The sequence below is a fragment of the Callospermophilus lateralis genome, chromosome 14 (genome assembly GCF_048772815.1).
Source record: "Callospermophilus lateralis isolate mCalLat2 chromosome 14, mCalLat2.hap1, whole genome shotgun sequence".
Lineage (NCBI taxonomy): Eukaryota > Metazoa > Chordata > Mammalia > Rodentia > Sciuridae > Callospermophilus > Callospermophilus lateralis.
The window spans coordinates 96,895,523-96,909,252 of NC_135318.1; the positions used below are offsets into that span (position 1 = coordinate 96,895,523).

The 13,730-nt window shown below is 49.4% G+C and overlaps 1 protein-coding gene across 8 annotated transcripts in view; it reads left to right on the forward strand.

Moving 5' to 3' along the window:
• Inpp4a (inositol polyphosphate-4-phosphatase type I A) overlaps positions 1–13,730 on the forward strand; it is a 135,807-nt gene that overhangs the window by 92,261 nt on the left and 29,816 nt on the right. For 3 of the 8 annotated variants that reach the window (XM_076833208.2, XM_076833206.2, XM_076833207.2), the window contains exons 11-17: positions 1,315–1,445; positions 3,288–3,392; positions 3,891–3,999; positions 6,335–6,352; positions 9,663–9,846; positions 11,183–11,401; positions 12,381–12,636. In XM_076833208.2, coding sequence (XP_076689323.1) covers positions 1,315–1,445; positions 3,288–3,392; positions 3,891–3,999; positions 6,335–6,352; positions 9,663–9,846; positions 11,183–11,401; positions 12,381–12,636 — 1,022 coding nt within the window. The remainder of the gene's footprint in view (positions 1–1,314; positions 1,446–3,287; positions 3,393–3,890; positions 4,000–6,334; positions 6,353–9,662; positions 9,847–11,182; positions 11,402–12,380; positions 12,637–13,730) is intronic. The other 5 variants (XM_076833210.2, XM_076833212.2, XM_076833211.2 and 2 more) reach the window with 3 other exon arrangements.

Here is a 13,730-nt window from a genome sequence, read left to right on the forward strand (position 1 = left end):
CTTCAGGAAGTTTGAAACAAACAGCTGCCTTGTGGTTTCCTAACTTAGGGCCACAGAGGTGGGGCCTCCACAGGACTGAGGAGGACCTGTCTAGGCACTCTGGCTCCCTGGAGCAAGGGTCCCTCCCCCTCAGCCCCACTTATCCCAGGGCATACTCCATCAGTCCTAAGGCCTGCAGACTTTGTCTTCTGTCTGTCCCAGGCTGTCATTTCCACTCCTTATTCTAAAATGATATTCATTATCAACACCATAGAACAGAAGCATGAAAGACAACAAGACAACTTTTATTAAATTCACTTTTCCCTTGCTACGGATATCCTTTATGGAAGCTGTTGCTTTTCGTGGGTGTGGTGCATAGTACTGTGTTTCTGACTGTGTGTTTCAAGTCCTCTTGTCATTAATTGTCTTCAGGGATTAGCTACTACCTTTCTGTGATGAGGGATTTAGCTTTTATCCCTCCTCAGTCCCATTTCCTAATACAGTCATCCTTTTTCTTTAATTCTTCTTGTGTATTGCTTTTTATGCTCATGTAGTTATTACCGTTGAACTAAGGAGTTTATATTTGAGCTTGTGCTTATTACATAAGTTGGAGTTTCCTGAAGATAACAATCCCTCTTTCTTCCCTTCTTCCCCTTCACCTATCCCCTCCCTCAAGCACATCTAGAAGATGAGGCCCAAGGCAAGGGCAGTGTGATTCAACCAGCTAATGACACAATGCGCCACTTTCAGGTGCAGACAGTTCCTCATATCCACAGCAGTGAAAGGAAGATTATGCCGAGGTGCCAGCTCCTCATGGTCCTTGTCCCACATCCAGGGAGGAGGACCTTGAGACAGAGGGTCCATGGCTGCAGCATTAGCTGAGCTCTGGGCCCTGCTGCTAGGAGCCAGCCCTAGGCTGTAGCTGAGAAGCTCAGAAAGCCTACCCCTCATCAGAATCTGGGAGATGAGGAGACTGTCCTGATAGCCCTGAGGGGAGATGATCTCTGGCAGTTATTCACATGCCTCCAGTGCTCTCTGATGTGGAGGATGGCATGCAGGTCCTGCCTGTGCCTGAGCGGTGTCCCATAGTGGAGTTGTACTTGACACCTGTCTTTGTAACCCTTGAGCAGTTATCTGAGTTCCTATGAAAGCTTCTCTGTCTGTTTCCCGCTGTGGCCAGTGGGTCTGCCTTTCATGTAGCCGTCTGTCCTCCCGCTCCCTGGTTGCCCTTTAGACTGGCAGTGTGACTGCTGACCTGGCCCTCTCTGGGCACCAGTGCTACTCTGTGCACAGTCTGTGGCCAGCCCCATGGCCTAATGTGTATCTCGCTTGCAGAGTCTGTGAGCTGGAGGAGTTGGGGGAGCTCTCCCCTTGCTGGGAGAGCCTCAGGCGCCAGATCGTCACCCAGTACCAGACAGTGATCCTCACATACCAGGAGAACCTGAGCGACCTCCATCAGTACAAAGGTGGGTGTGGCCCATCCTCTCCAGGCGCATATACTTCCCACTTGCCCCACCAGAGACCTGGAACCCAGGTGGCTCACGTACTCACTGACACTCTTGAGTGGGTTTTTAAAAATAGATTTTCATGTAGGTATGAATTCTTTCACATATGGGTTTTTTTCAGATGTTAATTAAAATAACAAATGTGAATTGCACGGAAAAGTCCTTCTCTGCTCTTATCTGCCAACACAACCACTGTAGAATGAAATTTAGGGGAGATAAGATTACAAGCTGTTATTGGTTCATGTAGTTTCTTCATCTAATACCATTGAAGCCACCAAAAGGATATAGGCTATTTGCTTTGAGGCAAAGCAGTTTTGTAGATTTTCTTGTTTAGATATTCATTGAACATAGCAGTTGTCAAAAGATTCAAAAAAGAAAGCTAAGTGCAAACATTTTGCCTTTTCCTTTTCTTTTTCTTTTTTTCTGGCAGTGCTGGGGATTGAACCCAGGGCCTCAGGCATGCTAGGCAAGCACTCCCCTGAGGTACCTCCCCAGCCCACATTACACCCTTTATTCTTTAAAGATGCCATTTGATTTTCAAAATACTTAGAAAGCAGTTCTTAACTCATTTCCCTTTTATCCTGACTGGAAATAATTTTTTTTTTTTTTTTTTTTTTGCTATTTATTGCTTCAAATTATTCTGTCTTCATATTCTTCCCTTCTTCCTCTCTACATAATATTTTAGGGTTAAAGGAAAAAATCATAAGCCCTTCATGTAGTTTTGGCAAAGAACATGTGAACCTGTCCACAACTTTGGGTGGAAAAAAGCCAAACCGAGGTCTTACAAGATGGTGGTGCATAGGCTGGATCTGAGCCGGAAGAGCAAGTCTAAGTGTATCACTGAGAAGTGGCAGCATTTGCTGAGGAAACCTAGGCACTTACCCATGCTCGATGAGTGTTACCCAGGAAAGTGGAGTCCACACAGCCTCGGGTTTTCTAGAGTAGAGAGCTGCTCAAATGTCAGTGGCTTCCAGATACTTTGAGAATCTCGTTAAAAATCAGGTCTGGGTTCTGCATTTCCTTAGGTCCCAGGACACCCAGGCTGCTGGCCCAGAGGCTCAGCATGAGTATCAGACTCTAGGGAGTAAACTCCTGTGACAGAATGCAAACCACACAGCTGCTGGGCTGCCATCTGAGGCTGACAGTACAATTCATGGTTTTTCACTAAATGGGCTATTTATTTCTTCTGATTATCATTTCAGTTGTCATCCCTTCGTTTGGTAGGCATAAGGTTCTTAGTTACGGATTCTAGATTCTGATCAGAGAAATAAGATTGTGGAGAGTGGTTATAAAACATCAACCAGGCTTCCTAACGAGCCTGGCACACGGGTTGCTGGTGAGCTGTGTGCCCCTGAGGCTGCAGTTGTGCTCTGTTGCTCTCCTGTGGACCTGGGGGAACAAGCAGACCTTGCCATCAATTTTTAGGATTGAGATGTGTTACTCTAGCCAAACCAGTTGTTCTAAAATCTTGGACTGGGACAGTCTCTAGGGTTGAGACAGGTGGTCTCTGGCACGGACCCATTGCCTTACCTAGAGTTGTTGACAGTGTGAGCGGCACAGGCTCAGATCTCTGAGTTGCAGGCTGATTCGTGGAAGGCATGGCCTCCTTACTCCTGTAGCTTTCTGAAGCTGGTTCTCTTGGCTGGTGAGCTGCCCTCCAGCCTACCACTGGAGACGAAACTTGCTCGTGTGCAACTCAGAGTTTTCTAAGTCAGTCAGTATATGCCTGCCTTCCTGCAGCAGCAGCAGCATGCTCTTCATGATCTGCTGGTAACCTTCATTTTCTCATATTCCATTTTTTAGGTCCCTCATTTAAAGCAAGCAGTTTGAAAGCAGATAAAAAGTTAGAATTTGTTCCCACAAACCTGCATATACAAAGGATGAGAGTTCAAGACGATGGCGGATCAGGTACCTACTTTTTGGCCCCTCTTTTTGAACCACATTACATTTATTTTTTTTTCCCTGAATACTTGGTCCCTGGGCTACCCCTCATCTGTCCTAGTTTCCCTGTGTGCTCTACTGCCGGGTGACTCCAAGAAGAAACACCTCCCTAGGACCTTGGGAAGGTCCCAGTTTAAGAGCCCAGAGCCTTTGCTCCTGTCTCTCCTCCCTCCAGCTTCCTTTTGTGCTTCCATGGTGGAAAGTTGCCTGCCATTCACCCTTTCCCAGGAAGGGGGAGAACGAGTGTTGCGCTAGCTTCTGCAGCCCCACGTGGCCCACCCGAAGCAGAGAAGCCCTTTTGCGGAGACAGTGGAGCAGTGCTCCTGCAGGCCCCCTAAGCCCCAGGCTGTGGAATCAAGGCAACCAAGGTTGCAGGGGCAGCATCCTAGATGGTGTGCCTCTCTCTGTAGCTGGCTGTCCACAGGCCTGAGCCTGAGTAACAGAGGTGAGCTTTCTGTCATTCAGATCAGAACTACGACATTGTCACCATAGGAGCACCAGCAGCACACTGCCAAGGTTTTAAATCAGGAGGTCTCCGCAAAAAGCTGCACAAATTTGAAGAGACCAAGAAACAGTAAGTAGAAGGAAGGGGTTTGTGGTTCTTGTACAGCTGTATGACGCTTCTCAGTTTTAAAAAAACAATAATCTAAATACAATCACAAACATCCAGCCATTCAGTCTGCTTTTGCGTGGCAGGACCCTATGCTGCTGTGTGTGTATGTGTGTGTGTGTGTGTGTGTGTGTGTGTGTGTGTGTGTGAGAGAGAGAGAGAGAGAGAGAGACAGACAGACAGACTGAGCTGGGTGGGTGATGGCACCATATTGGTGGTCCCAGACCTTCAAAGTGAACAGCATTCTGTGATCCACCTTTGAATGATGCTTCAGGCAACAGCCTATGTACACTGTCTGCTGACTCAGCTTCCTTTGGAGTCCCAGGCCAGTTACTTGAACACAGAAGTGTAAAGTCTGAGGCACATTGTTTCCTTTCCTGAAGGAGAGCCTGGGTGAACATTCCCAGTATTGAAAAGATCCAGGGGTCTCATGAAGCTACTGTCTTGAGTAGGAAATTGCCAGGCAGTCAGGATGGGGAAAAGCATTTCAGACAAGGACATGGTGGACCCAGCATATGCAGCAGGGGGAGAGGAGCTGAGGCAGAGAGCTGGCCTTGCTGCCAGCCTTCAGTAGACTGAGCTGACACTGGTGACCAGAGCTTAGCAGATTTGGGCCTGACCCTGTCGAGCTCAGGGGCTTTCCCAGGAGCAGACAATTCAGCAAGCACCATTTGGGTGAATCATACCTGGAGCAGGCCCACAGAGGGTGTTGGAAACATGGCGGGGGGGGGGCGGTCAGAAATCCACCCTGGGTTGGGGAGAGCCCTAATCCCAGGTGTCATGTTAGACACTGAGGGGCATTTCTCAGTGATCATCCACAATGTCTCCAGGAGTAAATGGATTGAAGGGTACAAGTGTAAAAAGTGGAGATGCTGAATAGAAATAATCTTGTGAGATCTTTGACAGACTGCGGAATGAGGAAGTAGCACCAAGTTCTCAGGTGGGGAGAATAATTATGACTTGAGCATGTGGTTAGGCCAGTAGGGCAGATACACTTGAATGAGGTGGAACAGAAGAGAATGCTGACACAGTGGCTTCTGCAGAAGATGAAGAGGCAGACCATATAGTTCAGCCCAGCAGGGTCAGGAAGAGTGTTTGGGGTTGCAGAGAGGATTTTGAGGTGGGAGGAATGAAATGAAGTATTGGGGGAAACCTCTGCTTGTGCTATTGAAAGGTCTGAGTGTAATAAGTTGAGATAGTTTGAGGCCAAGTGAAGCGTAGGCCCAGGGAACATCCAGAGAGTTCCATCAGATGGCCAGGGGAAGACAGGGAGAAGAGCTTATGCACACACCAGAGCTATTAGGCTGTTGCTCAACTGCTGCCATGGCCAGGAGTCACAACACTGCTTGGGAAAATTGACCATGGTCTAGATGGGGGTGGGGCAGTTTAGGCCAGTGACCAAAGGTGTCAGGAGACATCTGTTGAGTGTCACTGAGGTGGATGAGCCTGGTTGGCTGAGCAGCAAGCTGAAGAGAGTGCACAGGGAGGACTCCCCTTGTAGACAGGTAGCAGGTGCCTGAGGCCCGCCAAGAGCAGAGTCGTCCTGGAGATAGGAGGAGAAGCCAGGAAGGCCTGGGGTCAGCACGAGGGGCCCAGCATTCTCTGGGAAGCCCCACACATCTTCCTTGACTTTGACTCATCCCCATGAAGGGCTCTTCCTTTTGCAAACAAACCAGATGACCAGACCTGCCCCAGCATTCACTGTCCCCAGTGTTCCTTTGGAGAGCAGGAAGAAGACGACGCTTCTGTGCCCACCGCAGCTCTGCATAGCCAGCAAGAAAGCGTGTCTGTTGCACCATTGCATGCGCCATGTGGAGCGTGTGCGTGCGAGCTGAGATGGCACAGGGCCCTGAAGGAGAGCGCCCATTTATCTGTGTGGCTAGTCAAGAGGGGGCTACCTGGCTATCCCTGTCCCAGGAGGGTCAGAGTGTTGACACTTGATTACTCTGCATGTTCACTTCAGACTTTATTTCCTAAAGTGCTCTGCAGGGGTTTTCAAATATATAACACAAGTTTCTATCTAATTTCCTACCAGTGTCATAAAGTCCCTTGTAGGCAGGGTTTTGTTGTTTGAGCTTTCATTTAATGCAGGCCAACCGTGCTCCCAGCGGGCTGTCTCCTGGGCTTGAGTTGCTTCAAGGAATAAGCATGGTGGGCTCACAAGTTTATTGTCCCTGTAGTTGGGGCCTCAACAAATAAGTATTTTGACAAAAAAATTAACTTGGCTTTTTAATTTTTTATTTGGCATTTGGTATTTGCTAACAAATCGCTAATATTTCATTTTGGTTCTTTTCTTTAGCAGTTTTGAGGAGTGTTGGTGAGTTTTCTGTCGTGGAGAGAGTGTCTGTTTGGGTCTTGCTTTCACGCAGAGAAAGCCTGTGCTGTCCCCTGCCCTGGCCAGGGCACCGCTTCACCTCTTAGTGCCACCTGGGCTGCAGTTAACTCACACCCTTGTAGAGGAGCTCTCCCTTCCAACTGCAATGCGCTTTGATGATGAATAGCCAGTCTGCAGGGAACTGTTCACCTTTCCAACCTGGCAGCAAACCTGTGCTGCCCTCATTCTGAGACAGGGCCCGGTTCTTGTCTTCCAGGATGAGGAAGATCCCAGACCCATGGGTATGGTTGGGAACCCCTTTCCATCTTTTACAAGAATCATCAGTTTTCATATCATCCCCACCTCTTGTACAAATGAATCCAGCTTACATTTCCATGATACTTATTAATTTGTGCAGACTTTTAAAAGGATCTTACTTGGGTCAGTTTTACCCCCTTGAGGGGGCAGATCTATGACCGAGTGACTCTTTCCACTAGAGAACTATATGGCAGCCAGAAGCCACCAAATGTATACCTAGGGTTCTCCTCCACAGCCTCACTCCCAGACAGGAACAGGGCCTTTGCACTGGTGCTCCATCTGGAGCACCTAGATGATCTGTGAGGCTCTGGGCCACAGCTGGACCCTGCCTGAGGTTTCGGGGCTCTGCTAGGAGCATCTGACAGTAGGAAGTCCTTGGGACACTCCCCACACCACACTGAAGCCTCTCCAGCTTTCCCCTGAGGAAGGCCCTTCTCCCAGGGGTACTGAGGGAGGGTGGAGTGCTCTTGGGGACGGTAGCTTCTGCTCTTCCTTTCTCTGCCAGGACCTCAGCCTCATCGAAGGCTCACCCTTTTCTACAGTACAGGTAGAGGGGAACATCAGGGTTAGGTCTGAGGGCTGGGAAAGTGGGCCAAAAACTCAGTTGCCCTTTGGAAGTCCCAACTGAAGTTATCTGGAAAGTTCTTTAGTCCTTCCCTCTTAACTGAGGAGACTAGACCTTCCATAGCCCAACCTGGTCCTGGTTACTCCCACCTCTCCACCTTCCTTTTCCCTACAAATAGGACATTCCTGAGACAGATAGGGAGCATTTCTGACTAAATTCAGTCAGAGACTACCCAGCCTCCCACCTTCTACAATGAGCAGGGTTCAGGAGTTCAGTCTCCACAGGGACAACCTTGTTCATGTTCAGAGGGACTGTCACTCATCCATACCAGCCAGTTCTGGCCCCTACCAGAACAGTCCACCCTTAAGTTCCTTTGGCATCTTCATTTTAGTCCCTAACCCCTCTCTGTGTAGGTCTGAGTCAGTGGCTTACCGCTGGGGGCCTAATGTGTGACCCATGGACCACACCTAGGATGTTACCTACTGGGGCTGCCCCAGGACACTCTGGGACCCCAGGGTAGTTAACAGACCAGTCACTTCCTTTGAGTTCAGCCTCCTTGTTAAGGCATGTGTCACACAAAGCAGCAAAACATCTGCACCCCAGGCCTCTTTTCATGTGGCCGCCTACTTTTAGAACTAGGTAATGGGGCACGTGTGTTTATGTATTCCTGAGCACCTGAACAGCAGCTCTGTGAATTATTCCCCTTCTCACACTTACCATGTATTTCCTGTGCATCAGTCCCAGGGCTGCTATATAGGAGCCCAGGTGAGTACAAGTGAGGTTTTCCTCCCAGCCTTGGGATGGTGTGTGTACCCAGCCACCCACTTACACACACAAAGGTATATCTATGTAAAGTTCTTACTACATGTGGACTCTAAATATTGAGGGCCTGGGAAGCATCAATTTTTTAAAAGTTCTATTTTGAGATACGTATTTTCAAGACCAAATTGTCTTAAATGGCAGCTATTCATTTGGAAGAGTGATTGCAGATTGGAAGGTGGTCTCTGCACGCGGCACTGTGGAATGGCTTGTGCCACACAGGCTGGGTCGCCGTCTGCTGCATGGGCTTCTGGCACATCCATCGTTCTTCGTTGTGGTGTGTGGGCTTGTGGTGGTGGTGTTCTTTCTGGGGTGCTCTGGTTTGTAGTGCTTGCATGTTCACCCCCATAGTCCAGCAAGAGAAGGGGCAGCCACAGTTTCTTGATGATCACTTTTTGTTTTCCCTGGAAAAGGCCCCAGTATCCCTCATCTCCAGGATGTAAGGGAGGGTGTGGTACCCTCTGTCCTCTCCTATTTCCCTTGTTCCCAGAACTCAAAAGAGAGAACTGGTCCCTCAGAACTTGAAGGGTCAGTCAGTCAGGTCCCTCTTTCCAGGAGGGAAGGGACACCATTGCACCCAGAGTTCACAACTTCAGATTTTAGGAGACATCCATATTGGCTATTTGTATTACTCCTCACTTTCCTTGGCCTTCCCAGGTGGTCTGAAAAACTTATCACATTGGATTGTTTGGGATCTGAGCTAAGAGACATGGAATCATCCTTGCCACCTAGGTGTTCCAAACATACTGACCCAGCCCCGGGCTCCAGGGAGTGTGGAGTTGGTCCCTCAGAAGCTCCTGGTTCTGCTGAGCAGCAACGGGGCTGTCCCTTTGACATCAGATCCCCAGACTGACATGCTGCGTAGTGGGTGAGGAGATGGGAAGGAGGAAGAACCAGGTTTTCAAAGCCACTGAGGTGCTGGGCCTGGCCTCTGACTTGGCACGTTCTCCACTTTCTCTTTCTCTGATGGACTGTTATTTTTCAAAGTAAGGACATCCTGGAGCAGGGAAGAGGGAAAAGAAGCCCAATTTTCTCAGGATTCACCAGGATCAGACGTGAGGGAGAACTGTGGTTCTACTCAAAAAAAGTTAGACATCCTGATTGGCCAAATGAAAAAGCAGGTTTGGGGCTTTTGTTGTTGTTGTTGTTGTTTTATTTTCTTTGGCAAAGTCCACCGCCAGTTGTGGTCTTTCCCTTCAGTGTGATAATTTGACCCATTCTGGCATAAGGGGACCCCAGGTCTCTACTTAAGAACTGCTTATAAGTTGATGGACGAAGTTATTAGGTAAAGATTCTGATCATTTGGGTGATTACTGGGTGTGACGTTTCAATGTTTGTACACACATATACATATAACATGGCAGAAACACAGACAGGTACAAATGAAGGTAAAAGACCATCCTATTTTAATATGTTAGGCTTTGAACACATAGATGGAAAGGGCCTGCCAAAATCTCCTTTTGCCCATCAGCAGCTAATCTAGCACAGGATTATACCCCTGAGTAACAGACTTCCTTATTTTAGGGTGCGCTATGGGCCAGGGTTAGGATGCTGTTGCCATGCTCCTCAGACTCAAGAGAACCCCTTAGGATCTGTTCTTGTCCTTTCTAGTACATCATCTAGCTGCCAGTCCATAATCTACATACCACAGGATGTCGTCAGAGCCAAGGAGATCATTGCCCAGATCAACACCCTGAAAACCCAAGTTAGTTACTATGCAGAGCGTCTCTCAAGGGCGGCCAAGGACAGGTCTGCCACTGGCCTTGAGAGGACACTTGCCATCTTGGCAGACAAGGTAGGAGGGGCTGCCTTGTTGTATGTGTGTGTTTACGGAGGGGGGTGTCTTTGGGTTTCTGGAAGCCAGTGAACTCCCCAGGATGGCCCAGATGTGCCACAAAGACAGTGACTTTTGAATGACCTGTCTTTAGACTAAGGAGGTTTGGTGATTTGCTCATGGCCACAGAGCTGGACTGGCCAAAGGCAGAGCCAGCCCAGGGCCTGCAACTCTCGGGTGCTGCTTTGTGCTGCTGTGTCTCTCAGCAAATCCATGGGCTCATTTTATTGGGGCTGATGCTGTCCACAGCTTTCTTAGTGATTGCCTTATCAGCATTTTTTAGACACATTTCTATTGTACTTACATTTCTAAAAAGAAATCAAGCTAATATACAGACATAAGAAAAGAATAACATGATCCTCTTGGCTTATATGTAGCCAGTAAGCCCATTCTAATTAACCATAACTTGATCCTGATTATAAAATATGTAAATGTTGGTCCATGCAAAGAAGTGGAGATATCAGACCCTTTTGATGGATGTTGCTTTTTTTAAAATATTTTTTTTTAGTTGTCAATGGAGCTTTATTTTATTTATTTATACCTAGTGCTGAGAATCCAACCCAGGGCCTCGCACATGCTAGGTGAGCACTCTACCACTGAGCCCCAGCCCTTGATGGATGATACTTTTTGATTTCATCAGCGTGCACACGTGTACATTCTGATTACACATTCTCACCCACACTTGTTTTGCTGCAAGCAAGCTGCTGTCTGATGATGATGTGTTATATTCTTCACATGTGTCCACACAGCAAAAAAGATGATTAGATCCATTGGAAAAGAAAAATGTGGTCCTGGCTCTAAAATTTCTATGAACCACAGAATCCCCATTGCGTACAGAATTTTCCAAAACCAGAAATTCTGTGCCATAGTCCATCTGCCTGAGCCCAGGACCTTGGGTTTATATGCTGAGAGGCAAAGCAAAAAGTCTTAAGTGGTTGAACCAAAGTAATGCCTGAGCTCTGAGGACTTGCTCCCTAGAGGGGCAACCCAGGAAGTCAGCTGGGATACTGGGCTCTTGGAAGGCCCTTCCCCTCACAGGCAGGTTCAGAGACAGGTCAAAGCATGTCTGAGAAGACATGTCAGTCTCCTCTCGTCTTCCTTGTGTTTTCCGTCCTTGATGGGAAGTTCTTGCTGAGATTTGGCTCTGCTGGGTCGTTTGTGACCTTTACACTCAGATGTTCTGGGGAGGCAGCTTTCTAGTTGCTTGGCACTGTGGAGAGAGCAGAGGCTAGGCCTTAGCCCATCCTCTCCTCCATGAGAAGGCAGGCCTCACAGCTCTGCTCTTGTGTACCTACAGACCCGGCAGCTAGTCACAGTCTGCGACTGCAAGCTGCTGGCCAATGCAATCCATGGCCTGAACGCTGCACGGCCTGACTACATCGCCTCCAAGGCTTCCCCCACCTCGACAGAGGAGGAGCAGGTGATGCTTCGGAATGACCAGGACACCCTCATGGCCAGGTGGACAGGGAGGAACAGCAGATCTTCCCTGCAGGTCGACTGGCACGAGGAGGAATGGGTGAGTCTGCTGTTTACAGCCTGTTTTCCTGCCTCTGAACTTGGATTGCAACCTATGGAACCTGTTGCCAGTCTCTTCCCCTTTACTGTGCCTAGAGGGTCAACTCTAGGGTGTCTTTCACATGGCTCTTGGGCCACCTGATGTAGAGAGAGACTATTTTCAAACCATTGTGTGCATATGGGCAGCAGGACTCTATTGGGTGCTGGACAAGTCTCCGTCCAGGTTGGTGAGGAGATAGGTTTTCTCCCTGAGCCCCTGCCTTCTCTGGTCTTCCTGCCCTCCCTGCCCACTGCAGCCTCTGGTGCTGGCTGCCTGAGACCAACCAAGCTTCATCAATCTCTGCCCACCCATTCCTCTTCTGTGTTTTTGGAGACGTGGGAACTCAGGTGCTGGAGCTGCTGCCCACATGTTGTGTCACATTGCTGTTCCTCAAAAGTTGGCCCTGAGAGCAGGGTCTGTGTCTGCTGAGGGAGGGACACATTGTTCAGCATCGTCGTCATTTGAAGTATTGCTTTGTGAAGCGCTGAATTATTACTAAGCAGCACTGTGGTCCTCTGCACCGGCATCCTGTGCTCTGTGTGTCTTCTGCAAACCACCCCAGCCCTCTGTCTCCTCCCCAGCTCCACATCCCCAGGACCAGCTGTTTCCATCCCCTTCCATCAGAAGTAGACCTTAGTCCTGTGTGCCTGGTGGTTGTAGGAGCCTGCTGTAGAGGGAGGAGGGAAGAGATTGGCTCTTTTGTGACCCTGTGACCCTCTGGTGACACTGGAAAGCAGTGCTGCATAGATTTACCAACATCATCTCTCAAACTTCCAACACAGTGCTTATAGGACATTGCTGTCTCTGGAAGGCAGAGAAGGCATGGGGAATGAGCAGTCACCTTGCCATTTCTCAGCTGTTGATGTTCCAATGCACATGGTGGCCTGGGTATGGGGGTGAATGGGAGAGCTGACCCTAACCGGCCCTCTTGGTTCTTAAGGAGAAAGTGTGGCTGAACGTGGACAAGAGCCTGGAGTGCATCATCCAGCGGGTGGACAAGCTGCTGCAGAAGGAGCGTCTGCATGGCACAGGTTGTGAGGACGTCCTCCCCTGTGCAGGCAGCTGCACCAGCAAGAAAGGTAACAGGGACAGCCATGCCTACTGGATCAGACCGGAGGACCCCCACTGTGATGCCCCCTGCTCGCCATGCCCCTGCTCCATGCCCACCGCTGCATGCCATCCTCACCCGAGCACACGTGCGTATGCATCCACGCTTCCCACACCACCTCCTCATGCCACATTGTTCTGTCGTCTGTGTCTCTGACTCTATTTCTGCCCCAGGCAGACTGCAGGGAGGGCTATCAGGCAGAGGGGCCATCCCAGTGCACGAAGCAGCAGGCAGAAGGGTAGAGACCCCTTTGGCCCTTCCATGCAGCAGAAGCCCACTTGTGAGTCTGTGTATCTGTCAAAGGCAGACTCTCATGCCCTTCTGGGTCACGCTGCCAGATGGTAAGCTTAGGGCTCCCTGGCTTTTCAGGCTTGTCAACCAGCCTGAGAAGTTGAAGGAAGCTGAGGTGCGAATGCCTTCCTGATATGATGTTTATTGCATTTTAGGAGCCAGTAGAGCAGAGGGAAAGGTGAATATTACAGGGTCACTGCTGGGTGAGCTAGGCCCGCAGGCCCCAAAGACCTGCCCAAAGGCTGCTGTTCTTGGGTAGGCACTCTTACCAGCAGAGGCCCGTTTCCTGGGGACCTGTAGCTCAGTCAGATGACAGTTCCTTATTTGTGGGCCTCTGAGGGGCTGAGTTAGGTTTACCTGTTCAGCACAACCCTCCAAGGGGGGCCTTCAGTAGATGTGGGACAGTACTATGGAGCAGCACACCTCAAAGCAGACACACAGAGCATGTCCAGGCCCTCTGCCCCAAGGAGGTCATTAAAGCTGAGGACCACATGCTTTCAAAATGAGTGGGGTCCTTGTCCCTGCGTCCCAGGTGTCTTCCATCCTTTCTTGTAAGAGCTAGAGAGGATTTGAGGCCAGGCAGCTAGGAACTGGCTGTAGACCCAGCTTGCTCTCCGAGGGGAGCATTAGGCTGCGTGAATCAGGCCAAGACATGCCAGGGTTATGCTTCCTGGGATGAGAACTTTAATCTCAACCGGACACCTTCCATTCAAGGCAGAGTCATCTCTTGATAGATTCTTCTGTATACAATGCTCTCGCCTCTTTAGTCCACCTGCAGTCTGTTTCCAGAGCACTGTCCTGTAGGGCCTCTGGTTAAACAGTATCTGTGTCACTCACTTTTCCATCTATGAGGGACTGTGGCCTCAACCTCCTACACCTGTGATTGTGTCA